Below are 26,884 nucleotides of genomic sequence, written 5' to 3' on the forward strand. Positions count from 1 at the left end.
GATAATCTTTGTATGTCAAGTTGTAAGATTAATAAAAGATTTAAGCATTTTCTCTACATATACGAGTGTTATTTTGTTTAACTTTTGTTCAATAATTCTGTCCAGTTTCTACAATTCTATTGCTTGTTTTACTATATTTCTTGTTCCAAGACAATCTGCAACAGAGAAAAAACAATGAATGCATCTTGCATTGGAAACCTGTAGAGAGTTTGCATGTTTATTGAAAACCAGGAATTTTTCAAAGAATTGACCAGGAAAACCAGGAATTCCGAAACACAAATCAAGTTGCCACCCTGCCCATTGAAACCGCCCATAAGGCTGTCATCATACGCAATCGAGAAATCAGTTTCAAGTGGCAAAAATACTTATATTCTTGAAATATAGATGTGATAATTATTTCATGATTTTTACTCCTGGTGGACCTCAGTTTCTTTTTTGTGGGGAGGTTTATATACTGGCAACGTGATAAACTTCCGCACCAACCAATCGCTAACGCCTACCGGAGTGTTACGGAACAGAAAGTGATACACCTTGTAACGCCACGGTTCACATTTGTAAACAAGCGCGGGTTTCTCATCCAGCAGAGCGTTCGTAAAACTCTTCACCACAAAGTGGTCGTCCGGCAAACTTTGCACCGGTTTGACGCCCGAAATGAAGCTCAAATACGCGTTATACTCTTCGAAATACCTCCCGTAGTAGTCTCTCTGTTCCTCACTGAATCCCGCCGCCATTTCGGTGGCATAAACCTGTTGGTTGGCACTAATGTTTGTCTGCATAACGAGCGAGCCGGGGATGAAATTCACCACATCCACCCCGTGGTAGGACAGTTCCATCCGCAGCGCTTCGTTCCAATAGCGAAGGGCCGCCTTGGAGGCCGAGTAAACCGACAGACCGGGGAGGGCCTGCAGCGAGCAGTGACTGGTAACGTTAATCAATCGAGCGCGCTGCCGTCGAATCAGGGGCAGGAACGCTTTGGTAACCTTCATCGTACCCAGCAAGTTTACCCCAATCTGCTGCTCGATATGTTGCACCAGCTGCCACTCGAACTCTCCGAAGCACATCACACCGGCGTTGTTTATGAGGGCGTAAAATTCTGCGAAACAATCAAAGGACACATTTTGCGAATTTGCATATATAACTCAGCTAAACTAACCAAACTCCGGTTCGCGTGCCAGAAAATCCTTCACCATTTTGTGCGCTATCATAATGCTCTCCTCGAGAGTAATATTCAGCGGAAGCACCACCAGTCGGCCAGTTTCCTTGCTCACTTCCTTCAGCAGCGATGCTCCCTCCGAGTCGACGTTTAGGCAGCCGGCGAAGACGGTAAAACCCAATCGGTGACATTGCTTGGCCACGTTGAATCTGGAAGAGGGATTTAAAAATAATTAAAATGAGGGAAGAGAAAAAAAACGCCCTGCCTCCTGTGAGAATCGAACTCACGACCGCTGGTTTACAAGACCAGCGCTCTGCCTACTGAGCTAAAGAGGCACATGATGCAGTGCTGGTCCGGAACCGTACAAGAAGGCAACCGATTCGGAGCGAATGCAAGTGGAACATGATGGAAAGTGAAATAATCTCAAAGATAAGTGACGGTGCATAGGGTTCTTGATTCTTGGAAACAGCACAGGAATTTGTTGTTTCGTTTTAAAGTCACACACCCAGATTGTTTACATAGAAAAATCGTTACTCCATACCGTTGATTGAAAACTTTATTTTTCTATATTGAGTTCACGTTAGAGAGAGACGTGATGCCATGTGGAGAAATATATTTTACGAGCGCATGACATGCGCGTGAAGGTGGGCTCGCATCCGGTCATAATTATTACCGTATTACAAATTGCGATTGTTCGAACTACTGTATGTAAATATCAATAATGACCTCATCTCCAACTTTTTCCGCCATTCATTTTTTCTATAATTGAAATTGGGAGACTATCACTGTGTGCTAAATTTGGTGGCGCAAATGTGCACTCGTGCACGCTTTGATAGAAGAAAATGTTTTCCGGTGAATGCGGGCATTGTTCAATAGAAGGGTGAAAACGGCGCACAGTGGTCCCTCAGAAATTCTAGGTGGCATTAAATAGAAAAATGATAGGAATGCCTTAAAATTGGATATACGGGGGTTTTCGAAGATGCTGAATCTATTTTTGAGTCATTTTGGTTTTGAACTCCAAAGCAAGGGCTGGAGGAGAGGGTAAAATTTGAAATTTTCAGAAAAAACACGTGTAGGGTGTCTAAATATATGTTTTCAAGCTTCCTGAAAACGTTTTCAACATTCTTTTAATCTAAAGTGACCAGATGATCAGAGGTCTAACGCGGGACACAAAAAACAAAACGTTATGTATATACGTTATGTGAACATAAACCATAGTTTAGTGAGTCTAAACTGATCATTATTATTTCTTTCTGAGTATCGGCACTCAGTTGTGATTTTTCGGTGGTTTAGATTTTGTTTACGCCCGAAAATCACTCGCTCAATCAGCTCATTTACGCCTGGCAAGCACGATTCAAATGCTACAATTTTCTTCAAATTACCGAATGGAATGCTCGAAAATTCCAATTCATTTTTCATCGATTTTAGTGTTAACGCATGCATTAAAAAGACGGGTGGGTAATGTCGGGGACATAACCGGAGTGACGTAGGACTATACAAAGGGGACAGCTCTTGTTAAATATATATTTTAAATATATTGTTTTATTTTCTTCTCCTACGTGAATACCTACCTATCTACCTGAAAAATGGATTAGTGTACTGTTTACTCTTTATGAACATGTTGCGATGCCAGTGGTACAGTGTCGACTTTCAATGTGGGGTCATAATTTGGACCCCGAACTCTATGTTTACAAAAATGTCCAACTAAATATGTCACATTACAGGTCCGTCCAATTAGCTAAATGTCGAGATAAGTGTAAATTACTGTACTTTCAATCTAAAAGCAATTTAAGAATTGGTGATAAATTCAATAAAAAAAAATAATAATAATCAATAAGCTCAGAACAACTGCCAAATTCACATACTCATCATAACCTGACAAACAAATTATGAAAAAAATCAATTTGTGTTTTATTATTATTTTGGATATTGTTTTAGAAAGCATTGAACTGTATTTCCTAAACTCTTTTTTGGAAGGTTTAATGGCCCTGAAAAGCGCCTTGTTTTATGGAATGGTTCCAATTTAGAAAACTTAGTACTCGTGGTTTTGAAAAAAGTCACAGGAGGGTTGTGTCCGAGACACGACCGCATAGTTGACGTAGGATTCCGTTAGGCTATCTGTTGATTTTGGATATGTTTGAAGAATTACATCGTTAAACTCTTTGATAACGATTTGGTGGCCCTGAAAAGGGCCGTTTTCTTTGGTTGTCCACTCGACCAGTGTTTACCGAGTGATGATGACAGAAGGATGGTAAACAGACGTTGGATGGAGCTTATTAGATAGAAGATAACCGAATTGAAACGAGATATGACGAAAACCGCACTCTGTGATCCTAGAACAGTGCTGCAATTTGTCACAGTCACTGCGTATTTTCGGACTACTATGACGACCATTGCAACATTACCACCAAACGACGTGCTACAAAACAAATTCCTTACTCTTTGATGTTAAATAGTTTGTCAGTGTTTTGACCATCAAAGCATGTTACAAGTCAGCGCACTATGATCGTCAAGACAAGAAATACCATGTCACCTGATGTAATGGAAGTTTACACTTTTACCAGGATGCATTTGTTCACTTTGCTACCTGAATACCATTATTATATAAAATGCCAAAACATCGAGAAGAACAAAGGATATAAATGAGTCCAAACGGAGTTTCAAATACGTGAATTTCGATATCGGGCAGAAATTACAACGAAAAGAGAAATTTCTTCATTATTTCAGCATGTAGAGATTGTTCAAGCTTTGGTCAATTATATATTCCGTTGCCTAAAAGGTTTGCAATCTCTCACACGTTATCGTGTGTTAGACATAGTATTTACTTCAGTAAATACAAGAAACAACAACCGGAATGAAAATCGAAACTTTGCTCGATGAAAATAAAATGCAATCTGCGACAATCATCAATTCATTATGGACAATTTTACCGCCTACTTGATCGGTCAAAACGTATTAACAAAGCTCAGTAACAGGCAAATTGTTGCGTTGTACTCTGTCAGTCACCATTTGATCGAGATTTTTGCCAGTAGGAAATGACTAGCGTGCCTCGTCAGTTGTAAGTTACATAGATGAAAACATGCAGGTCTGTCCTAGACGAGATGTCTCCTTTGGTATGTATGAATGCAATGAAGAAAAAAAAACTCACCAATGTAATATAAGATAATTACCAATACCGAACACAATTATCAATTTTTCTCCTCAGTGAAAACATGTTACATATTTAAAATGGAAAAGGTAATTTTATTTTAGAATTTTTACCTAATAAGTGTTTATTCAACCCAATGCGAATTTTAATTGGACTAACAACACCTAATACTATATGTAGAGCAAATGGGGAATCACTTTTTTTAATATTTCTTCACTTTTCCAATCTTTCACGCCGTATAAACTTTCCTTGGGTGAAAATGAACACAACAAAACAGACAGCTTAAACCAAACGACCTGTTCTCGAGCGGGAACACAACTTGGTTTTTATTTATAAAAATTGAAATAAGTCGTTTCATATATCAAGTCATTTTTAACAAAACTGCTTCCATATACAAGTTTACACTTACAGTTGTGCTAAATTTTTCACAATACACGATCGGTCATGGATATAAAATTTCACGAAGCAACCAACATTAAAGTTCTAAGATTAAATTTTATTTGCTAGAATTAATCGTATCACTCACCTTAATTGCAATATAAAAATGCCCCCGACTTGCATATAGTTGCCATGCCGTTTTCCTCCAGACAGCTTGGTTTTGATGTCTCTGTTAGGGAATACATTTCGGTAGGAACAAAAGATCTCCCTACTTTCATGTATTTGCAATGCCGATTTCCCCCAGGCAGCTTAGTTTCGATGTCTCTGTTAGGGACCCGCCGCATGTGTCGTCAATTTCAACCAATCAGAAATGGTTATTTCCGTTGGGATAGGGGTTGAGATTTTTCAATTGTTCGATAGTTAGTTCCATGACATATATTATTTTTTTCAATATAAAATTTGTTATGAAGTGCCGAAATCGATTGACGCAAAAATTTCATCAATCCATCATGAAATGACTGAGCAATAAGTGGTTGAAATTGGACAATTTTCACGATGTGCTCGATTTTCGATTTTCAATTTGTACCCCAATATGTTCCCGAAAGACGTAATCCTACGTCAAAAACCATTTCGAACGCCCTCGATGCCGCCTTGTTCTGGATTTGCCACCAAAGCAGTTTGTATAAAGAACAAACTTTTTTCTTCTGCTACCTGATGCCGTTTTGCGATTGCGTTTGCCACTCGCCACTCGCTGCAACTGCCTGTTGTCTTGATGTCCACAGAACCGAATGTGTTCTGTTCCGAATGCGGGTTTTCTTATCGTCGCGAGCAGCTTTACCAGCTAACTCGATCACTTCGGCGGCCGAAACTATATAACGCCGGCTAGGTGGACTGGTGCACTGGTACTAACGCGCTCGGCCTAGCTACCCTTGCGGGGAACTCCAGATCAACACGGTTCGAGCGGGATTTTGCCTTTCCCTTCACTTTTCCTCCTTTACCATGTCCAGACATGGCTGCTTGGGTTGGTTTGTTGATGTGTTGTGATGCGAACCCATGTGGTGTACGGTTTGGATGAGAATGATCGTTACGGAAAGAAGGAAGGAAGGTCTTGTATTATAGAGACTTTAAACTTTTGCAGTTCATTCGTCTCTAGCCTTGAGAAAGGCCCTTTGAAAACTCTACTCTACTCTACTCCAGCGCTACCACCTCCGACCTCTTGCCTTGAGAAAGGCACTCGATCCCTCGCCATCCAGCTCGTCCAGCAACGATGTTGTCCAGTCGGTGTCCACACAAAGAATGATCGTTACGGCAGCCGAGCGGGGATTTTTAAGCTGACTGGCTGGCTCGAGAATTACGCATGTGTGAGACTGCGACCATTGTTTCGTTATTTTTTTTTCTTTTTCCTTTCCAATCGTACTTCATTCTATTTCGCTGCTGCTCTGGTTGCCCGTTTTGGACGGTACGATTTGAGGAGCACAAAATGGACCAATCAAAAATGGGCGCATAGTGCAATTGAACAATGCTTGATATTTCACAATTATTCAATTATTTATCTCAAGAAAAATGAAATGTTATTATATTTATATATATATTTCCTATCAATTGATGCAAAAACCTTTGCGATCTATTGAGAAATGCTCGAATTATAAGCGTTCCAAATCTTGCATTTTTTCCTACTTGTTCAGTGCCTAGATTTCCATTTCACCCCCTATATCTTCCGGTTAGACGTAGTCCTACGTCAAAAAAATGGACTAATTTCGGATGGCGATGAAAGATAATTTATAGGAACAAATTTTCCTTGAATCTTACGTTTATTAAGTCTACAACAAAAATGATTCAAGGCTGTTGATTCGCAGCAGCAGCACTGTTAAGCAACTTGATGATTTTCCCATACTGCAAGCTCCACCCCACAGCGAAGGTGTTGGACATCCTGATCCACTTTGTGTTCACCAGATATAGGCGATCTGGTATTTACAATATCATCTCTTTGCCGCTCCTTAAGCCGGGAGATCGAAGCAACCGTCCAAACGGTGGAGAAGAATCTGACCAAAATGAACATTTTTATGCGGAAGCGTCAGACGAGACCGGCCGTATCTGAGCAGCAGGCAATACCCCAGAAGGAGTAAAAAACTTCTTTTCGTACCCATAATGAAATACGAGACGTACTTGATGCTAGAATTCAACGAATGGCAGGGGACCGGGTACTTTACGTTCCCCAGGTAAGCGATGACGTCGAATATATCATTCACATCAAGTTCTCGAAGAAGGTCCTTCTCTGACAGACGTGAAGGGAATGTCCAAGCCGCTCTTCTTTCGAGTCATTTGGAGAATTAAGAAATATATAGTACGAAGTGCTTGCTGGAGTTGGGAAGGTGATGTGGTCTTTATGCCGAACCTGGGATCAGCCCATTATGCCAAAAGATCACTGGAGGATGGATCGGCTGGAGATAAACATTGTCGCGATGACCACCAACCTTCCCAACATTCCCCAGCTGCGTCCGATAGAAAAGTTTTGGGCGAATGGCCAAAATAGAGAGACAGACGACCACCGAAGCCACGAAAAGCTAAAATAACACGCCGATATACATCTTTTCATCGGTCATGGTTCAGGTTCCGGCCAACTTACGTAAGACAGCCCAGCGCTTCATCTACGATACTTCATCTAACAACTCTGCCTCTTCCTGTCGAGTATACACTAGTTCTTGCGGCTTATTTAAAACGTTAAGCCCTGACCGAGCTAGGGAACCAAAGATGAACTTTTCGTCTGACTCACGTTGGTCCCTGCGGATCAATAAGGGACTTTCATAAAAATCATTTTCCCATTTTGTTGCTGTCGTTTCCTGTTGACACTCTCTAAACAAAAAGCCCAATATCGGTGCGATGAAACCAGCTCAACGTATTAATCTTTGGAGTTTTTTTTAAACTAAAAAATGTTCTTATTTCCCTTCATCGTGGAGAGAAAAGGAACAAGGATATTCGTGCGGATCCATTGGCGTGAGATCCTGAAAAATAGTTCGGCTTCTTTTAAGTAGCAGAAAAGTGCTGCTACTCTCGTTGAATCGTCGATCAAGATGTCTCGTATACTCCAGTTGATTCCATAGAAATTTTTCACATCATCGTATTTCGGGCAGCAACACAGGGAATGTTGCGAAAAGAGTTGGTGATCCTCAACTTCACGCGAGATAGACAGCAATCTGACAATCCTGGAAACGATCACCGAGTCGATGATTAGGTCGAAAGGGGGGTTCTCAAATTCTAACGCAGACAGAGGCAACTGATGTTGATGGCAAAAGTCCGTTGTGCCTTGTTATAGATCGATGCCAGAGCGAGCAACAGCTTTGGCCACCCGTAGCCGGATCTTTCTGCTGTTATTTCAGTGCGGTTTGGAAAAAGTTTTCAACATGTTCGACCGGTTGGCATTGGAGTTGGAACCCTTTTGTCTGTAGTAACGTATCACCATATGGCCGCTTTTCTGCCCTGAAATTCTAAATGCTCCTTCGGTGGTGGCTGCTTGTACTCTGATCCGTGGAATCCTAGGGGTATTACTCACTGCCATCAGAAGAATGTCGTCCGTGTAGACGAACACGAAGATTTCCCTAGATAAGACCTGGAACAGGCAATTCATTGCGACGAGAAATAGGGTAGCGGCAAGAACAGAACCTTGAGGTACTTCTGTCTCCTTGTGGAAAACTCGGCAGCTATTGCTACCGATTTCGACCTCAAAGGTTCGGCGTGTGAGGAAGTTCTTGATAAAGTTGAGTAGTTTACCGTCAAAACCCCAATCTGGCACAGTTTTCAGCACTAACGGAATCCATGTTCCGTTGAACGCCCTTTCCAGGTCCAGTGCTACCATTCCCATGGCTATAACCGGCCGGAAGGCGAACTCCCGCTAGTCCAATTTCCTGTTTTGGAGCAGAAAGGTGACCAGACGTCTGTTCGCAATTCTTTCCGCGATCTTGGATTCAAGGGAATTGGACGGTAGTCTTTGACATTGATGCTGCTTTGACCGACCTTAGGCTATGTCTCCAACCCTCAAAAAATTCGTGCACACTTGTTAAAGATGCTGATTGGGACGGACTATCCGAGCAGGGACAGCTGTTTCAGCATCTTTCAGCCGATACCGTCGGAGCCAGTGAACTCACCTTTAGCGGAATGTATAGCGACGGAAAGTTCCTCGATTGTGAAATTCAGGCTGAGAAGATTATTGGGACGACTCACTGGAACCACAAAGTTGCTGACTGGAGTAGTATCCGCTCCCTGCCGACTGATGAGCTCGGGGTCGAATTTGGAGGTGGAGGACAATCCCGCAAAATATTCACCGAGCGTGTTCAAAGTATCTGGCGGATCGCTGATGGTTGTACCATCCACTTGAAGAATGGGGTTGTGTGGCCTTCTCTTCCCATTTAGCGCGTTCTCTCCGCGCCAAAGATCCACAGAGGATTGTTTCTCGTTGATAGACTCCAGAAAATTTGTTCAACTATCTAGCTTCGCCCACCGGAATAAAATCAATCTGTTCGCGTTAAACAAAGTTTGAATTTAAATCACTTCTTTACATTTTTCTAGCTGATATCCGAAAACATTACACAGTTGCGCGCGACGAAGAGTATTGGATTATTTTGATGGATTACTCCAAGGAACCAGTCCCACATTTCGACAAAATGTCCCGCGTAAGATTCCGTCTCGCGAAAAGACCCGCATTTGGCAAAAAAAAAACCAAAATGTCCTGCGATATCAATATATTTCAATATAACAATTTGATCATGTTGATTTTCTTAAATGGATGAAACTCAAAAAAACTTTTATTTGGCAGGCTGTTCAAGAGCGCTTCTAATGTATCCAAAGATTAATACGTTGAGCTGGTTCCATCGCACCGACATTGGGCTTTTTGTTCAGAGAGTGTCAACTGGAAGCGACAACAACAAAATTGGAAAATGATTTTTAAAAGTTCCCTATCGATCCGCAGGGACCAACGTGAGTCAGACGAAAAGTTCATCTTTGGTTCCCTAGCTCGGTCAGGGCTTAACGTTTTAAATAAGCCCGAAGAACTAGTGTATACTCGACAGGAAGAGGCAAAGTTGTTTGATGCAGTGTCGTAAATGAAGCGCTGGGCGGTCTTACGGCGTGTTATTTTACCTTTTCGTGGCTTCGGTGGTCGTCTGTCGCTCTATTTTGGCCGTTCGCCCAAAACTTTCCTATCGGACGCTGCTGGGGAATGTTGCGGAGGGTTGTGATTCTCGCAACAATGTTTATGTCCAGCCGATCAATCCTCCAGTGATCTTTTGGCATAATGGGCTGATCCCATGTTCGGCATAAAGACCACATCACCTTCCCAACTCCGGCAAGCACTTCGTACTATATATTTCCCCGTTCACCATATGACTCGAAAGAAGAGCGGCTTGGACATTCCCTTCACGTCTGTCAGAGAAGGACCTTCTTCGAGAACTTGATGTGAATGATATATTCGACGTCATCGCTTACCTGGGGAACGTAAAGTACCCGGTCCTCTGCCATTCGTTGAATTCTAGCATCAAGTTGCTGCTCAGATACGGTCGGTCTCGTCTGAACCTTCCGCATAAAAATGTCAATTTTGGCCAGATTCTTCTCCACCGTTTGGCCGGTTGCTTCGGTCTCCCGGCTTAAGGAGCGGCAAAGAGATGATATTGTCAATACCAGATCGCCTATATCTGGCGGACAAGGTGTCAAGATGTCCTACTCCTTCGCTGTGGGGTGGAGCTTGCAGTATGAAAAAAATAATCAAGTTGCTTGACAGTGCTGCTACTGCGAATCAAGCCTTGAATCATTTGTGTTGTAGGCTTAATAAACGTAAGATTTAAGGAAAATTTGTTCCATTAAATTGTCTTTCATCGCCATCCCAAATTTGTCCTTTTCTTTGAATGCATACATTAACACTAAAATCGATGAAAAATGAATTGGAATTTTCGAGCATTCCATTCGGTAATTTGAAGAAAATTATAGCATTTGAATCTTGCTTGCCAGGCGTAAATGAGCTGATTGAGCGAGTGATTTTCGGGCGTAAACAAAATCTAAACCACCGAAAAATCACAACTGAGTGCCGATACTCAGAAAGAAATAATAATGATCAGTTTAGACTCACTAAACTATGGTTTATGTTCACATAACGTTTTGTTTTTTGTGTCCCGCGTTAGACCTCTGACCATCTGGTCACTTCAAACTAAGGGGTAGCGAAAAGTTTCCGAAGAGTGCATGTCATTGAAATGAACGTGTACAGTTTAATAGTCCCGATAGTAAAGAACGTTTTGGCCGTTACAGTTGGCTCATGGGAACGAATTTATGGAGCCATAGATCGAAATGGCACGTTCCAAAGTAGCAGCACCGATATTGTATAATTAATTGAGCACGATCTTGCACTTAATCTTAATGAGATAACATTGCATTCCACTCTCATGACGCCATGACATCAGTGGTTTATTGATGGTGATTTGTGTCGTGCGCGTTTATTAGTATTAGAAGAACACTTTGACTTTCTCTGTCAATTCTCATTAGATAAAATTGCTAATCGTAAAACATAATTGTAATCTATAGCTTGGTGATATATAAGGTATCCTTTAGTGAGGTTAGATATGTGATCATCATACTCTGAAACATCAATCAAACGAAAAATTTTGATCTCCCCCATTTCATTCACTTCTACCATTTTGTAAAAATTCCGCCTAAAAAGCAAGAAAAACGCGAATATCCAGAGCCACCCTACATTTAAAAGCTTATCAGCTTTATCTCTTCTCTCGATCAGATTGGATCAGTACGAGAAGAAAGCCATCGTAATTCCTCTCTTCACGATCACGGCATAGAATACAAATCAGCTTGTTTAGAGTCAAACTAGGTTCTACTGAATGTAGGAGCAACGGAGCCACAGAGAGTTTTTTTATTACCTCTTCGCATCGAGCACTCGGACCGATAAATCTCAACGATATGAAGCGATAAAAAATAGGGAACTGACTACGATTCCCTTTTCACATACCGGTATACAAGCATCAATCGTGGTAAAGGAGATAACGAGAGAATGCTATTCCGTTTACAAGCTTCCACCAAAAAACCACAATTTGCGTACTCACCCTAGACCGGAATCGCAGCCAGTGACGAACACAACCGAACGCTCGGTGGCGGTCCGTTTCCGGCGTTCCCTCCTGCTGAGCAACACCAGCAGCAATCCGGCGGCAACCGTCGACAGGCCAACATATTTCAGCAGATCTCCAGTGTCACCTCGCAGCGAAACAGATGCCATCCTGTGCCGCCAAAAAGCTAAGTTTCTCTCCAATCCTGGACACGAAATCCTGGGATAACGAACACTCTATCGACCACGACGGCACCGCAAGCCGAACTGACACCCTTCTCGAATGCACCCCGGTAAGGTATTGTCACTCCGTAGTTTGGACTTATCTCCTTATAAACAAATCACCAAAATACGTTAACGAATTCAAGGTTATTGGGTGTGCTAAGGTTCCTCGAAGCTAGCAGCAGAAATCAAATTTCAGGACTGGACTGAACTGAGCGAGATCAAGAGGAAGGAAGACAGCGGATGCACGCGCCAACGGTCCGGTCCACCCGCTCCGAAGGTGGATGAAAATTTGACTGCCAATCGGAGCCCGAATGCAGGATTTGAATTTCAAACCCTGTCGTGGCGTCTTGGAATTTGAGTGTAAAGTGAGGGCATGCTGCGATTGGATTTGTTTTTATGTGCATACAAATTTATTTCTGGACCGACGAGAGGGACACCGGCGAACGCGTACAAATATAACCGCGTCGGTATAGTAGACGCCGCGCTATGTATGTATAAATTATGCAATCGCGATGATGCCCGGCAACAGCACCGAACACATGGCGCACACCATCAAAACACTGTGCTCCCTTTCGTGCTATGTATTATTCATCCAGGATGTGTTCGATAATTGATATGTGCGTATGCTATCCAGGTAAGTTTTCGATGTTTCATCTCGTGGAAGGCCAAATCCTAGATAATTTGTCGAGATAAACGCTGCTCGAGACTGAGCATTCCAAAAAGTATTGCCTGTTGCTTTTGGAGTGGAATCTGTTGCGTTCTCCCTTTTGTTGATTCCTCGGAGATAATTCTTCTGGCTAGAGTGTGGCGACCATCGAAGGCATGTGCAAGAACCGGCTTAATCTTGACTTTTATTTATCTTCCTTCTGTTTACCTGTACTAGATGATGCAGATGCTCTCACTTAACATTTTCTTATCTCTCGCTCATCCAACTATTATAATCTTGTGTACTCTTGTGATGTACATTTCTTCACATTTTTCTCCTTTGCTAGCGCAAGGCTTATTCCTTCGAAACGCAAGCATCGATGATCATTTCGAACACAACGATTCCGAATCGAGCGTGTTTCGGCACTTCGATTCAACGGAACTGCGATCATGATGACACCACGCTTATCGTTTCTTTTCCTGGAAGATTATGAATATGGCATGGCGATTTACTGAAAATGGGAGACAGAGAGCGAACAGAGAATGATTCTAGCTGGCGAATTGCAATATCACAGTGGTGTGGGCTGGGGTCGGATAACTTCGGAGAAATCTAAATTGTATCGATTGGTAGTGGTGTCTCGTGGTGGAACACTGACCCGTAGGTGGAAACACCGGCTCCAGTTACTCCGACTGATTATTGGGACAAAATGTGACTTGCATGTTTTCACTGCATACAACTGATCAGATAGAAATGCAATCAATTTGTGCTGAAAAAGACGGGTGGGTAATGTCGGGGACATAACCGGAGTGACGTAGGACTATACAAAGGGGACAGCTCTTGTTAAATATATATTTTATATATATTGTTTTATTTTCTTCTCCTACGTGAATACCTACCTATCTACCTGAAAAATGGATTAGTGTACTGTTTACTCTTTATGAACATGTTGGTGGTTCTGAAAAGAACCTTTGGCGTTGTGTTTTTGCGTTTTTTGGTTTCCCTTTCGACAGTCCCCTCTGGGCTGGTTTTATTGTGGCTCTCCACTGGGCTAGAGGCGAATGAACTTCAAAGTTTAAAGCCTCTTAAAAACAAAAAAAAAGAAAGAAAAATACATTCATTACGATTTGTTCGCTCGTTGGATTCACATGCAGGCTAAAAAGGGTCCTTTTCAGGATCACAAAATTATCTTCAATCTAAAGAGTTTATTGTTTTGTTATCACTCGATATCCCCATCTTGTTCGGCTAAACCTTTCTGTTTAGCGATTGCGTTTGCCACTCGCCACAGCTTTCACAGTTGGAAAATTTCTTCCCATCCAGCTTGTGACATATTTTTTTTTTACAGTAAATTACATTCAATGGCACGTCGCATTACCACCACTCAGTGTCGGATTGGAGGTAATTTTAACCTGTAATTGAACATTTGCGATGCCAGTGGTACAGTGTCGACTTTCAATGTGGGGTCATAATTTGGACCCCGAACTCTATGTTTACAAAAATGTCCAACTAAATATGTCGCATTACAGGTCCGTCCAATTAGCTAAATGTCGAGATAAGTGTAAATTACTGTACTTTCAATCTAAAAGCAATTTAAGAATTGGTGATAAATTCAATAAAAAAAAATAATAATAATCAATAAGCTCAGAACAACTGCCAAATTCACATACTCATCATATCCTGACAAACAAATTATGAAAAAAATCAATTTGTGTTTTATTATTATTTTGGATATTGTTTTAGAAAGCATTGAACTGTATTTCCTAAACTCTTTTTTGGAAGGTTTAATGGCCCTGAAAAGCGCCTTGTTTTATGGAATGGTTCCAATTTAGAAAACTTAGTACTCGTGGTTTTGAAAAAAGTCACAGGAGGGTTGTGTCCGAGACACGACCGCATAGTTGACGTAGGATTCCGTTAGGCTATCTGTTGATTTTGGATATGCTTGAAGAATTACATCGTTAAACTCTTTGATAACGATTTGGTGGCCCTGAAAAGGGCCGTTTTCTTTGGTTGTCCACTCGACCAGTGTTTACCGAGTGATGATGACAGAAGGATGGTAAACAGACGTTGGATGGAGCGTATTAGATAGAAGATAACCGAATTGAAACGAGATATGACGAAAACCGCACTCTGTGATCCTAGAACAGTGCTGCAATTTGTCACAGTCACTGCGTATTTTCGGACTACTATGACGACCATTGCAACATTACCACCAAACGACGTGCTACAAAACAAATTCCTTACTCTTTGATGTTAAATAGTTTGTCAGTGTTTTGACCATCAAAGCATGTTACAAGTCAGCGCACTATGATCGTCAAGACAAGAAATACCATGTCACCTGATGTAATGGAAGTTTACACTTTTACCAGGATGCATTTGTTCACTTTGCTACCTGAATACCATTATTATATAAAATGCCAAAACATCGAGAAGAACAAAGGATATAAATGAGTCCAAACGGAGTTTCAAATACGTGAATTTCGATATCGGGCAGAAATTACAACGAAAAGAGAAATTTCTTCATTATTTCAGCATGTAGAGATTGTTCAAGCTTTGGTCAATTATATATTCCGTTGCCTAAAAGGTTTGCAATCTCTCACACGTTATCGCGTGTTAGACATAGTATTTACTTCAGTAAATACAAGAAACAACAACCGGAATGAAAATCGAAGCTTTGCTCGATGAAAATAAAATGCAATCTGCGACAATCATCAATTCATTATGGACAATTTTACCGCCTACTTGATCGGTCAAAACGTATTAACAAAGCTCAGTAACAGGCAAATTGTTGCGTTGTACTCTGTCAGTCACCATTTGATCGAGATTTTTGCCAGTAGGAAATGACTAGCGTGCCTCGTCAGTTGTAAGTTACATAGATGAAAACATGCAGGTCTGTCCTAGACGAGATGTCTCCTTTGGTATGTATGAATGCAATAAAGAAAAAAAAACTCACCAATGTAATATAAGATAATTACCAATACCGAACACAATTATCAATTTTTCTCCTCAGTGAAAACATGTTACATATTTGAAATGGAAAAGGTAATTTTATTTTAGAATTTTTACCTAATAAGTGTTTATTCAACCCAATGCGAATTTTAATTGGACTAACAACACCTAATACTATATGTAGAGCATATGGGGAATCACTTTTTTTAATATTTCTTCACTTTTCCAATCTTTCACGCCGTATAAACTTTCCTTGGGTGAAAATGAACACAACAAAACAGACAGCTTAAACCAAACGACCTGTTCTCGAGCGGGAACACAACTTGGTTTTTATTTATAAAAATTGAAATAAGTCGTTTCATATATCAAGTCATTTTTAACAAAACTGCTTCCATATACAAGTTTACACTTACAGTTGTGCTAAATTTTTCACAATACACGATCGGTCATGGATATAAAATTTCACGAAGCAACCAACATTAAAGTTCTAAGATTAAATTTTATTTGCTAGAATTAATCGTATCACTCACCTTAATTGCAATATAAAAATGCCCCCGACTTGCATATAGTTGCCATGCCGTTTTCCTCCAGACAGCTTGGTTTTGATGTCTCTGTTAGGGAATACATTTCGGTAGGAACAAAAGATCTCCCTACTTTCATGTATTTGCAATGCCGATTTCCCCCAGGCAGCTTAGTTTCGATGTCTCTGTTAGGGACCCGCCGCATGTGTCGTCAATTTCAACCAATCAGAAGTGGTTATTTCCGTTGGGATAGGGGTCGAGATTTTTCAATTGTTCGATAGTTAGTTCCATGACATATATTATTTTTTTCAATATAAAATTTGTTATGAAGTGCTGAAATCGATTGACGCAAAAATTTCATCAATCCATCATGAAATGACTGAGCAATAAGCGTTTGAAATTAGACAATTTTCACGATGTGCTCGATTTTCGATTTTCAATTTGTACCCCAATATGTTCCCGAAAGACGTAATCCTACGTCAAAAACCATTTCGAACGCCCTCGATGCCGCCTTGTTCTGGATTTGCCACCAAAGCAGTTTGTATAAAGAACAAACTTTTTTCTTCTGCTACCTGATGCCGTTTTGCGATTGCGTTTGCCACTCGCCACTCGCTGCAACTGCCTGTTGTCTTGATGTCCACAGAACCGAATGTGTTCTGTTCCGAATGCGGGTTTTCTTATCGTCGCGAGCAGCTTTACCAGCTAACTCGATCACTTCGGCGGCCGAAACTATATAACGCCGGCTAGGTGGACTGGTGCACTGGTACTAACGCGCTCGGCCTAGCTACCCTTGCGGGGAACTCCAGATCAACACGGTTCGAGCGGGATTTTGCCTTTCCCTTCACTTTTCCTCCTTTACCATGTCCAGACATGGCTGCTTGGGTTGGTTTGTTGATGTGTTGTGATGCGAACCGATGTGGTGTACGGTTTGGATGAGAATGATCGTTACGGAAAGAAGGAAGGAAGGTCTTGTATTATAGAGACTTTAAACTTTTGCAGTTCATTCGTCTCTAGCCTTGAGAAAGGCCCTTTGAAAACTCTACTCTACTCTACTCCAGCGCTACCACCTCCGACCTCTTGCCTTGAGAAAGGCACTCGATCCCTCGCCATCCAGCTCGTCCAGCAACGATGTTGTCCAGTCGGTGTCCACACAAAGAATGATCGTTACGGCAGCCGAGCGGGGATTTTTAAGCTGACTGGCTGGCTCGAGAATTACGCATGTGTGAGACTGCGACCATTGTTTCGTTATTTTTTTTTCTTTTTCCTTTCCAATCGTACTTCATTCTATTTCGCTGCTGCTCTGGTTGCCCGTTTTGGACGGTACGATTTGAGGAGCACAAAATGGACCAATCAAAAATGGGCGCATAGTGCAATTGGACAATGCTTGATATTTCACAATTATTCAATTATTTATCTCAAGAAAAATGAAATGTTATTTGTTATGATAGATACGTAGATATATTTCCTATCAATTGATGCAAAAACCTTTGCGATCTATTGAGAAATGCTCGAATTATAAGCGTTCCAAATCTTGCATTTTTTCCTACTTGTTCAGTGCCTAGATTTCCATTTCACCCCCTATATCTTCCGGTTAGACGTAGTCCTACGTCAAAATATACTCGTCCAAAAAGCTGTATGTTCCAGGCTGGAGATAAATGATACCAAAATTATACAAATGATAGCAGGCGAAACAATTCGCTCAAGAGTTCTCCTAGGGAGCAGAGTACAAGTTGTACAAACTACGGATGACGCTAAATACGCATTCAGATTATCATCCCTATTCTGCATTTCGATCGAGTCGAAATAATTCGAACGACTTGATAAAATTCCATTCTGTATTCCGCTCGAGTTGTTTTTGCATTTCGTTCGATCTGTTTCTCTTCGAACATTGAAGTGCGATTCACATACAACATCCACGTCACGTTCACGTTCCGTCCCGTCCCGTTGCGTCAATTATTCTTCCAAGCAGTTCTTTTGCAAACATTCACATACACCGGCAACGGGAACTTCGACTTGCCGTTGCTGGTGTATGTGAATGCTACAATAGGAATTCCAAGGAAGAATAATTGACGCAACGTGACGTGACGGAACGTAAACGTGACGTGGATGTTGTATGTGAATCGCACTTAAAGGGGCAAAACGTTCGAAATAGGCGAAGCGAAATTATAGCTCGAACGAAATAGAAATCCGTCGGAATACAGAATAGGGATGGTTTTTTTTAGAATTGTTAGAACTAATTTTGACGTGGGACTACGTCTAACCGGAATATATGGGGGGTAAAATGACTTTTAAGTTTAAAGCCTATATAGTATAAAAAGTAGTATCTACCGTTTACTGATGAGGGGGTAGGCTGAAAGCTATGGCGAGATAGGTGCCAATCAGGAATACTCTGTTTGGTAAAATTTACAATCCAGACCGGCGACACAGACTAAATTTCCTTGGGCTCCCGAATAGCTTTATCAAGGTGTTAAAATCTGTGTCTTGTTAGAGCTTCGCAGTTACAGAGTAAGTGTTCCAAGATTTCACTTTCGGCATTACAAAGGCGACAAAAATCATCTTGTGCTAAACCTATGTTTTTGAGATTGTATTTGCTCTGACAGTGTCCTGTGTACAGTGAATGTGCTGAATTCTCCAGTAGTTAATACGGAGATGGAATAACCCTAAAGAGAATATAAACCCATTTTTTGTTGGAATGTTTGTTTCTCGTTTCATTTTAGCTTTTACTATAAAGGGGTTCTTCTCCATTCTTGCGCATGCATTGGAGGCACTATAGATCAAGGATGTCCAAACCGTAGTCCGCGGTCTACCGGTCGCCCGCGTAGGTATTCTTAGATGCCCGCCAGCTGGTCTATGATAGTGTAACCTCCAACATTAATTGTGTAGGAATAGATATATCCTCATTAATGTTTGTGTATTAATATTTTTTCAGATTGTTAGTTATTTTATATTAACACATTGAGTTGTTCAACCATAACTTGTAATAAAACAAAAAAAAAACTTCAATTTGTACAATTTTTGGAGAGAACTTTGCCTTTGAAGACGGCGAATGCGAGTTTTAATGAAGTATTATCATATTATTTTTATTTAAAAAATAAGATGAGTAATGTGAATTACAGTAAACATTCGCTAACTGGGCGAAAAGGGAAGACCAGTTATCGACTTTCGCGTTTTAACTGGTCCCGCATGTAAAACGTCAAATAAAATCGAGGGGAACTTCAATGAATTGTTTGAGTTCAATTCAACAATTCAATTCAGCAAGTTCAATTCAACAATTCAATTCAACAAGTTCAATTTGAGTATCGAACCAACAAGGTTCAGTTCCAAAGTTCAAGTTAAATCCGAAACCACCCACCAGCGTTGGCAACCGGGCGCCACGCCACAAAAAGGTATAAACAAATCCCAAATCCAAAAGCAGACTACTTGCTTCGATTCGACGGACGGCACTGGAGTCGGCTGAATTCGATGTTTTGTGGCTGCCCTAGCCGGGATTTGTTAATCAAAGGGGCTTGTCCTATTGACGAAATTAAAAAAGTCTTGCCAGGCAAGCATCTAGGGAAAAAATTCCCTTAGATTTTTTACAGTTTGATTCGCGTTGACCATGAAATTGGATAAACAAAAGGTTTTCAATGGAAGTTTCGCATTGAGTGCGACAACAGGTATGAAATATAATTTGAGGAAATTATTTTTCTGTAATTTAATCAATGTTTTTGTCATGCGAAAATACAGGTTAACTTCGATATAACGTACATTTCACTTTCAAAATTGTACGTCGTATCGAATTGTACGTTATATCGAAGTATAATAAAGTACTCACAAACGTAGTCTATAATACATTATTGTGTTGCTGTTTTAGTAAAGTTAACTTCAATCAGAAGACGAAGCCAGCCTTTCTTATGATGTTTTCCTTCGTACTGTTGATTAAAGCATCACAAAACCAGCTGTATTTCGCGATTGATTGAAGGTACAAAACTTGTTTTAGCATCACAATACAATTTTTTTCAATATTTTTTTTCTGATAGAACAATGAATTTATCAGAAAAAAAATATTGAAAAAAATTTTCCTTTACAATTTGGAAATGTGTACGTTATATCGAGGTAAAATTCACGTTATATCGAGTGACGTTGAATCGAGGGTACGTTATATCGAAGTTTCCCTGTAATGTCAATTTTCATAAAATTTCAAATTCCATTCGAATGTCCCTCATAGCAAATCTTCCATTTGAATATGGCGTCGATTGTTTACGAAAATCTGCCTTTTAACTGGTCCAAGGACCAGTTAACGTTCACCCAGTTAACAAACAGACCAGTTAAACCAAGACCAGTTAGCGAACGATTAGTGTGATTATGCGAATTTCTTTCAAGAAATATAGTCATGAATAGAACAACATGAGAAACTAAAAATTTCTAGAATTACATATTTGGCCCTATTATAGAGTCTAGTTTAAAAAAAATGCTTGTGAGTTCTATTTTATTGTTATAGATACAGTCGGGTGAAAGCTGTCGGCATACTTTTTCGAGCTGTTTGATTTGCTTGTCGCATTCCTAATATTTTAATTTCGTAATATGCAATTCGCAACGCAATTCGATTTAATTTACATAATAAATATTTCCCATAGGTAGTTTTGACGTAGGACTACGTCTTTCATTTCTATACCGGGGTGTAAAATCAAAGTTTCGAAAACGAAAGCGTTACGCCGGAGACCGAGATTTTGAGTGTTAATAGCTCCTAAACAACTGAACGAAATGGTATGATAAACACTTCATTCGAAAGATAAAATGTCTACGCGTTCTATACTTGTTACTTTCTGATCCAAAAAGACGGGTGGGTAATGTCAGGGACATAACCGGAGTGACGTAGGACTATACAAAGGGGACAGCTTTTGCTAAATATATATTTCGAATATATATTTTTATTTTCTTCTCCTACGTGAATACCTACCTATCTACCTGAAAAATGGATTAGTTTACTGTTTACTGTTCATGAACATGTTGGGGGTTCTGTGTTTTTGCGTTTTTTTTTACAAACTTGATTCTTGTTTTTTTTCTGAAGGCTTTGTACTTATTAAATGTTCAACGCCGGACATCTTTCGGCGTATGCACATATCGTACAATCAAAATGATGGCTGTGATAGGAAATGCATCGGTGGTTATCAGCTCATTCACTATCATATATTTCACTATTGAGCATATTATCGTACCTTAAACTGTGGTTTCGGAGACAAATGAATTGTAAGATTTGTAGTCTCCGCAAACAGAGTAAATAAAAATGAAAAAGAACTGAGGTTTTGGAGACGAACTCTACGATCTGTCGAGAAATAAACGAGCTAGAAGCGTTCTGAAAAACCAACAGTAAATACAGGGACGGATGACCTTCGGATTAAAGTCCTTTAAAATAAGAACAGAGCAGCTGGAAAAACATAGCTCATCATGTTGATCCTTAGTTAATTTTCTATACAATGCAGATGTAACGTCAGTCAATTTTCAACATCAGTTATCAACCAAAGAAAGCAGTTCTTGCTACCGAGAAAATTCGTTAATGCCATCCTGCATACAATGTGTTGTAATTTGAAGCCACTTTTAATTCGGAAACCAAGCATGGGTTTGTGAAAACTGAATGATCAATTTAAAAGACCCCAACCATCAATAAGTTCAAGAACAAGCATAAACAAAATAAATCAGTTTATATTATATGTTATATTATGTCACTTTAGAATGCATTGGTATTGTGAATAACTTTTAATAACTCTTCTTTGAATGGTTTAATGGCCCTGAAAAGCGCGGTGTTTTACGGTGGCTGGTTTTGCCACCAAAGCAGTCTGTATAAACAAACTTTTTCCTTCATCTACCTGCTGCCGTTTTGCGATTGCGTTTGCCACTCGCTGAAACTAGTTGTTGCCTCCGAACCGAATGTGCTCTGTTCTGTAGGCGGGTTTTCTTATTGTCGTGAGCAGCTTTGCAAGCCAACTCGAGCACTCCGGCGGCCGAAATTCTATAACCGCTATTAGGTATACTGGCTCCGGCACCAATCCGTTGATGCGATGTGATGTGAAACGATGCCATACAACCACACTGATTTACGGTTTGAAAGAGAATGATATATTTTTCAGCGGATTCGCGCCTTTTGTACTCTAGCGGTACACACTCACAGGATAGAGACAAATCGGCAGACTCAGCCAAAGGGGCGAGTCCAACCAGACGAACGAATGAGCGTTTAAAGGCAGCGATGGCATAAAAATACATTCATTACGATTTGTTCGCTCGTTGGATTCACATACAGGCTAAAAAGGGTCCTTTTCAGGATCACAAAATTATCTAAAGAGTTTATTGTTTTGTTAGCACTCGATATCCCCATCTTGTTCGGCTAAACCTTCCTGTTTAGCGATTTGTTGCCACTCGCCACAGCTTTCACAGTTGGAAAATTTCTTCCCATCCAGCTTTGTGACTTGTTTTACAGTAAATTACATTCGATGCGACGTTCCGAAGCACCACTCAGTGTCGCATTGGAGGCGATTTTAACCTGTAATTGAACATTTGCGATGACAGTGATACAGTGTCGACTTTCAATGTGGGGTCATAATTTGGACCCCGAACTCTATGTTTACAAAAATGTTCAACTAAATATGTCGCATTACATGTCCGTCCAATTAGCTAAATGTCGAACTAATTGTAAATCGCTGTACTTTCAATCTGGAAACAATTTAAGAATTGGTGAAAATTGAATAATCAGGAAAGTTCCCAAGTATCAATAAGCTCAGAACAACTGCCAAATTCACATACGCATCAGATCCTGGCAAACAAATTATGAAAAAAATCAATTTGTGTTTTATTATTATTTTGGATATTATTTTAGAAAGCATTAAACTGTATTTCGTAAACTCTTTTTTGAAAGGTTTAATGGCCCTGATAAGCGCCTTGTTTTATGGAATGGTTCCAATTTAGAAAACTTTGTACTCGTGGTTTTGAAAAAAAACCATTTCGAACGCCCTCGATGCCGCCTTGTTCTGGATTTGCCACCAAAGCAGATTGTAAAAAGAACAAACTTTTTTTTTCTGCTGCCAACTGCCTTTTTGCGATTGCGTTTGCCACTCGCCACTCGCTGCAACTGCCTGTTGTTGTCTTGATGTCCACCGAATGTGTTCTGATCCGAATGCAGTTTTTTTTATCGTCGCGAGCAGCTTTGCCAACTAACTCGATCACTTCGGCGGCCGAAACTAAACACGGTTCGAGCGGGATTTTGCCTTTCCCTTCACTTTTCCTCCTTTGCCATGTCCAGACATGGCTGCTTGGGTTGGTTTGTTGATGTGTTGTGATGCGAACCGATGTGGTGTACGGTTTGAATGAGAATGATCGTTACGGCAGCGGAGCGGGGATTTTTAAGCAGACTGGCTGGCTCGAGAATTACGCATGTGTGAGACTGCGACCAATGTTTCGTTCATTTTTTTTCTTTTTCCTTTCCAATCGTGCTTCATTCTATTTCGCTGCTGCTCTGGTTGCCCGTTTTATTCGGTACGATTTGAGGAGCACAAAATGGACCAATCAAAAATGGGCACATAGTGCATTTGGACAATGCTTGATATTTCACAATTATTCAATTATTTATCTCAAGAAAAATGAAATGTTATTCGTTATGATAGATGTGTAGATATATTTCCTATCAATTGATGCAAAAACCTTTGCGATCTATTGAGAAATGCTCGAGTTATTAGCGTTCCAAATCTTGCATTTTTTCCTACTTGTTCAGTGCCTAGATTTCCATTTCACCCCCGATATCTTCCGGTTAGACGTAGTCCTACGCCAAAACATGTTTCAATAGTCTTAAATTTGCTTTCAAAATAGGCTATTGAAATCACCAATCGGTATATAAGCGAGCGCCGCTCGGAAATCCACTCAGTTCTAATTGAACAGCGATTGGAGCATGTTGTCGCTGTTGTGGTGAAGCTCTTCATTTATCATGAAAGCGCGGATGAACGGTGTCACCAAGAGAGCCTGTTTGTACACCTTAGGCCAGAAGGGAATCCATCAGGAGGAGAGTGATGCTACAAACGGTTCCCCGGGAAGATCTCGAAGCAGCCGCTACACACACACACATACACGCACGGAATTCTTTCCGTTTGGATCGAGAAAGATCCGGAAAATAATCTGCCAGTTCCTCTAGGAATTTAAAATTACATTTATATGAAAGAGTTTATTTTAATGTTTTCTATCCATGTAACACTGTGACCAAATACATTAGGTTTTGTGATTTTTCAATCAATCGCAATCAACAGGATAGCTTCTGAAGATTATTCTTCCCCATCAGTAGGATATTTCCGTATCCAATATTGGATGCATAAAACCTTGTGCCTCCAACGTAACGCTCTCGTTTTCGAAGTTCTCCAAATATTCATTCATTCAGAATGAATTCAGATTCAACTTCATACAAATGATCTCTAAATCAACGATAGTCCTACGTCACCCTTGCGGTTATCCCATAGATATAACCCACTTCCTGTTTTTATTAGTGACTAGCTGACCCGGCAAACCCGTCCCGCCTAAAATCTGTTTTGACGTAGAACTACGTCTTTCATTAAGGGTACCAAATCAGAAAACAGGTCACGTTTTTATGAAATAAAGTTAACGTCAATCACTATTTTTGCCGCGAACAGATTTTGGTGATTTACATACTAACGGAAATTCCGTAAGATTTGTTTAATATGCTATACATTAGAATCCCCTGGTTTGTAAATGGTTAAAATTCATGAAAACTTTAAGCGTTTCCATTTTCCCATACATTTGTTCTGTCCATTTGTGTGCTTTCCCGAACAGAGCTGTCTATAACGAGCAACTTATCGATGACCAACGAAGGGGATATCGTAGGATTTAAAGTCTCCGTGAACAAAGGAAAAGTAGAATAATGAAGGGGAATACTTGCCGAGAGTATAAACAGTGGATTTCGCTGAGGCAAACTTTCATTCGGCATCGGACTGTTGAGCAATCCAGTTCACTTTGCTTTCGATGCGCTTCGATCTAAGATTGGACCCCACCAGTGGTAATCCAACTTGGATATCGTCGTTTGGTTTTTCTGTTCGTTTTTGGCGTTATTCGTATCGTGTGTTTTTCTTTCCGTGTCATAAATTGGACGCTTCGCGTAGTGTGTGATGAGCAAGAAGAGGAAGGCAGGCTCGAGCCATGCAAAAAACGAACGCATTGCCAGGGTCATTAAAATTTCGAGGCAAGCATCATCTAATGATGCACGCGATGTTGGTGCAGTGAAAAGCGCTCGCACTGAACCGAGCCTTTGCGAATGTGACACCGCATCGAACAACAGAGAAATAGGCGATTTCGGCGCGTCGGTCGAAAATGTAAACGCCGTCACCCAGGCAGCAACCAAAATCAAGCTCCCTCCGCTGGTGATGAAGGCGGTTGCTCTTGACAAACTCATCAGCGAATTCGCATCGATGGGTGTTACAGCAGAGTACAAGCTGTGTGGCATCATTTAGTATTTTTCCAAGCAGTTAACATTGTTTGTTTTCCGTCATCATAAGGGCTTCGTAGGTGCCTTTGACAATGCATCAATGCATTAAACTGACGTTATGGCGAAGCAGGCGTTAAGGTTGTGCGCCAAAAAATATTTGTGGAATACCAAGCATCTTGAATGTCTTACTGGAATGTTATAAGTTATTTGGGTTGCGCTAATATTGATCATAATGAAGCATTGCTACTGTTATCGAGGTTGTTATTAACAAAGAGTTTTTTTTTTGCTTGTTTAGTCACCAAGAAAGCAAATGTCGTTCTGGAATTTTGTATGTGATTAGGTGTCGCTTGCCAGTAGCAAAACTTCCTCCACTAAGGGTGACAGCTGCGCTTCTCTCGAGCATGAGAAAGTAATGCAACTTTTTTCGAGGCCAGTAATATTAACAGAAGCGCTTCTTTTGAGAATAGCGCAAAATGATAAGAAGTGTTTATATTCCTAGTAGTTTCAAGCCACCAATGTATGACTCTGTATGCATGCTATGGCGAACGCTTGTTTGGCGCTTGGTTTACGTTGTACGAACGATGCCTAGAGGTGCGATTCCTTTGAGGCAATACTAAATAACATGTAGCATGATAGTCGATACTTGCAAGTGTTGTCATTGTTGTTGTTTCCATGCGGTGCCAAAGATATATTGATGTAGTTATGAGATGTGGAATAGTGGTGTTAGTGCAACATGTATATAATCGACTGTAGCCGAGTCTATGTCAATTGCGAAAAAGGCCACCGGAATAGCGTTCGAGGTAAATTTTCAATGCATTCACATGGAATAAATTGCGACATACGATCAGCAAGTGTATTGTTTTGCGAGGGCAAGAATGAATCACCAATCAATTATCGTAAACTGATTCTACAATGAAAAAAAGACGTCGTAATGTCGGGGACATAACCGGAGTGACGTAGGACTATACAAAGGGGACAGCTTTTGTTAAATATATATTTAAAATATATTGTTTTATTTTCTTCTCCTACGTGAATACCTACCTATCTACCTGAAAAATGGATTAGTTTACTGTTTACTTTTTATGAATATGTTGATGGTTCTGAAAAGAACCTTTGGTGTTGTGTTTTTGTTAGCACTCAATAGTCCCATCTTGTTCGGTTAAACCTTCCTGTTTAGCTATTGCGTTTGCCACTCGCCACAGCTTTCACAGTTGGAAATTTTCTTCCCATCCAGCTTGTGACATATTGTTCAGTAAATTACATTTAATGCGACTTTGCCGCTCACTGAAACTAATTGTTGCCTTGCCGAACCGAAGCTGCTCT

The 26,884-nt window shown here is 40.5% G+C and overlaps 1 protein-coding gene and 1 non-coding gene across 2 annotated transcripts; both read right to left on the reverse strand.

Moving 5' to 3' along the window:
* Nucleotides 1-346: 346 nt before the first annotated feature.
* On the reverse strand, nt 347-12,381 carry LOC129776230 (D-beta-hydroxybutyrate dehydrogenase, mitochondrial). The gene is made up of 3 exons (XM_055781755.1): nt 11,774-12,381; nt 1,154-1,362; nt 347-1,093 (listed from the first exon to the last, which is right to left on the reverse strand). The coding sequence occupies exons 1-3, from the start codon at nt 11,941-11,943 to the stop codon at nt 408-410; spliced, it is 1,065 nt and encodes a 354-aa protein (XP_055637730.1). The 5' UTR covers nt 11,944-12,381; the 3' UTR covers nt 347-407.
* Trnat-ugu (transfer RNA threonine (anticodon UGU)) lies at nt 1,416-1,488 on the reverse strand. Its single transcript has one exon. It is a non-coding gene; the product is annotated as a tRNA-Thr (tRNA).
* Nucleotides 12,382-26,884: the final 14,503 nt, after the last annotated feature.

This window comes from Toxorhynchites rutilus, chromosome 1 (assembly GCF_029784135.1).
Source record: "Toxorhynchites rutilus septentrionalis strain SRP chromosome 1, ASM2978413v1, whole genome shotgun sequence".
NCBI lineage: Eukaryota > Metazoa > Arthropoda > Insecta > Diptera > Culicidae > Toxorhynchites > Toxorhynchites rutilus.

Excerpts from the sequence above, each read along its gene's own strand:
- LOC129776230 (XM_055781755.1), bottom strand. The coding sequence starts at position 11,943 with ATGGCATCTGTTTCGCTGCGAGGTGACACTGGAGATCTGCTGAAATAT. Across the intron at positions 1,363-11,773 it reads GGCTGCGATTCCGGTCTAGG|ATTCAACGTGGCCAAGCAAT; the intron begins GTGAGTACGCAA and ends TCCCTCTTCCAG. Across the intron at positions 1,094-1,153 it reads GGCACGCGAACCGGAGTTTG|AATTTTACGCCCTCATAAAC; the intron begins GTTAGTTTAGCT and ends ATTGTTTCGCAG.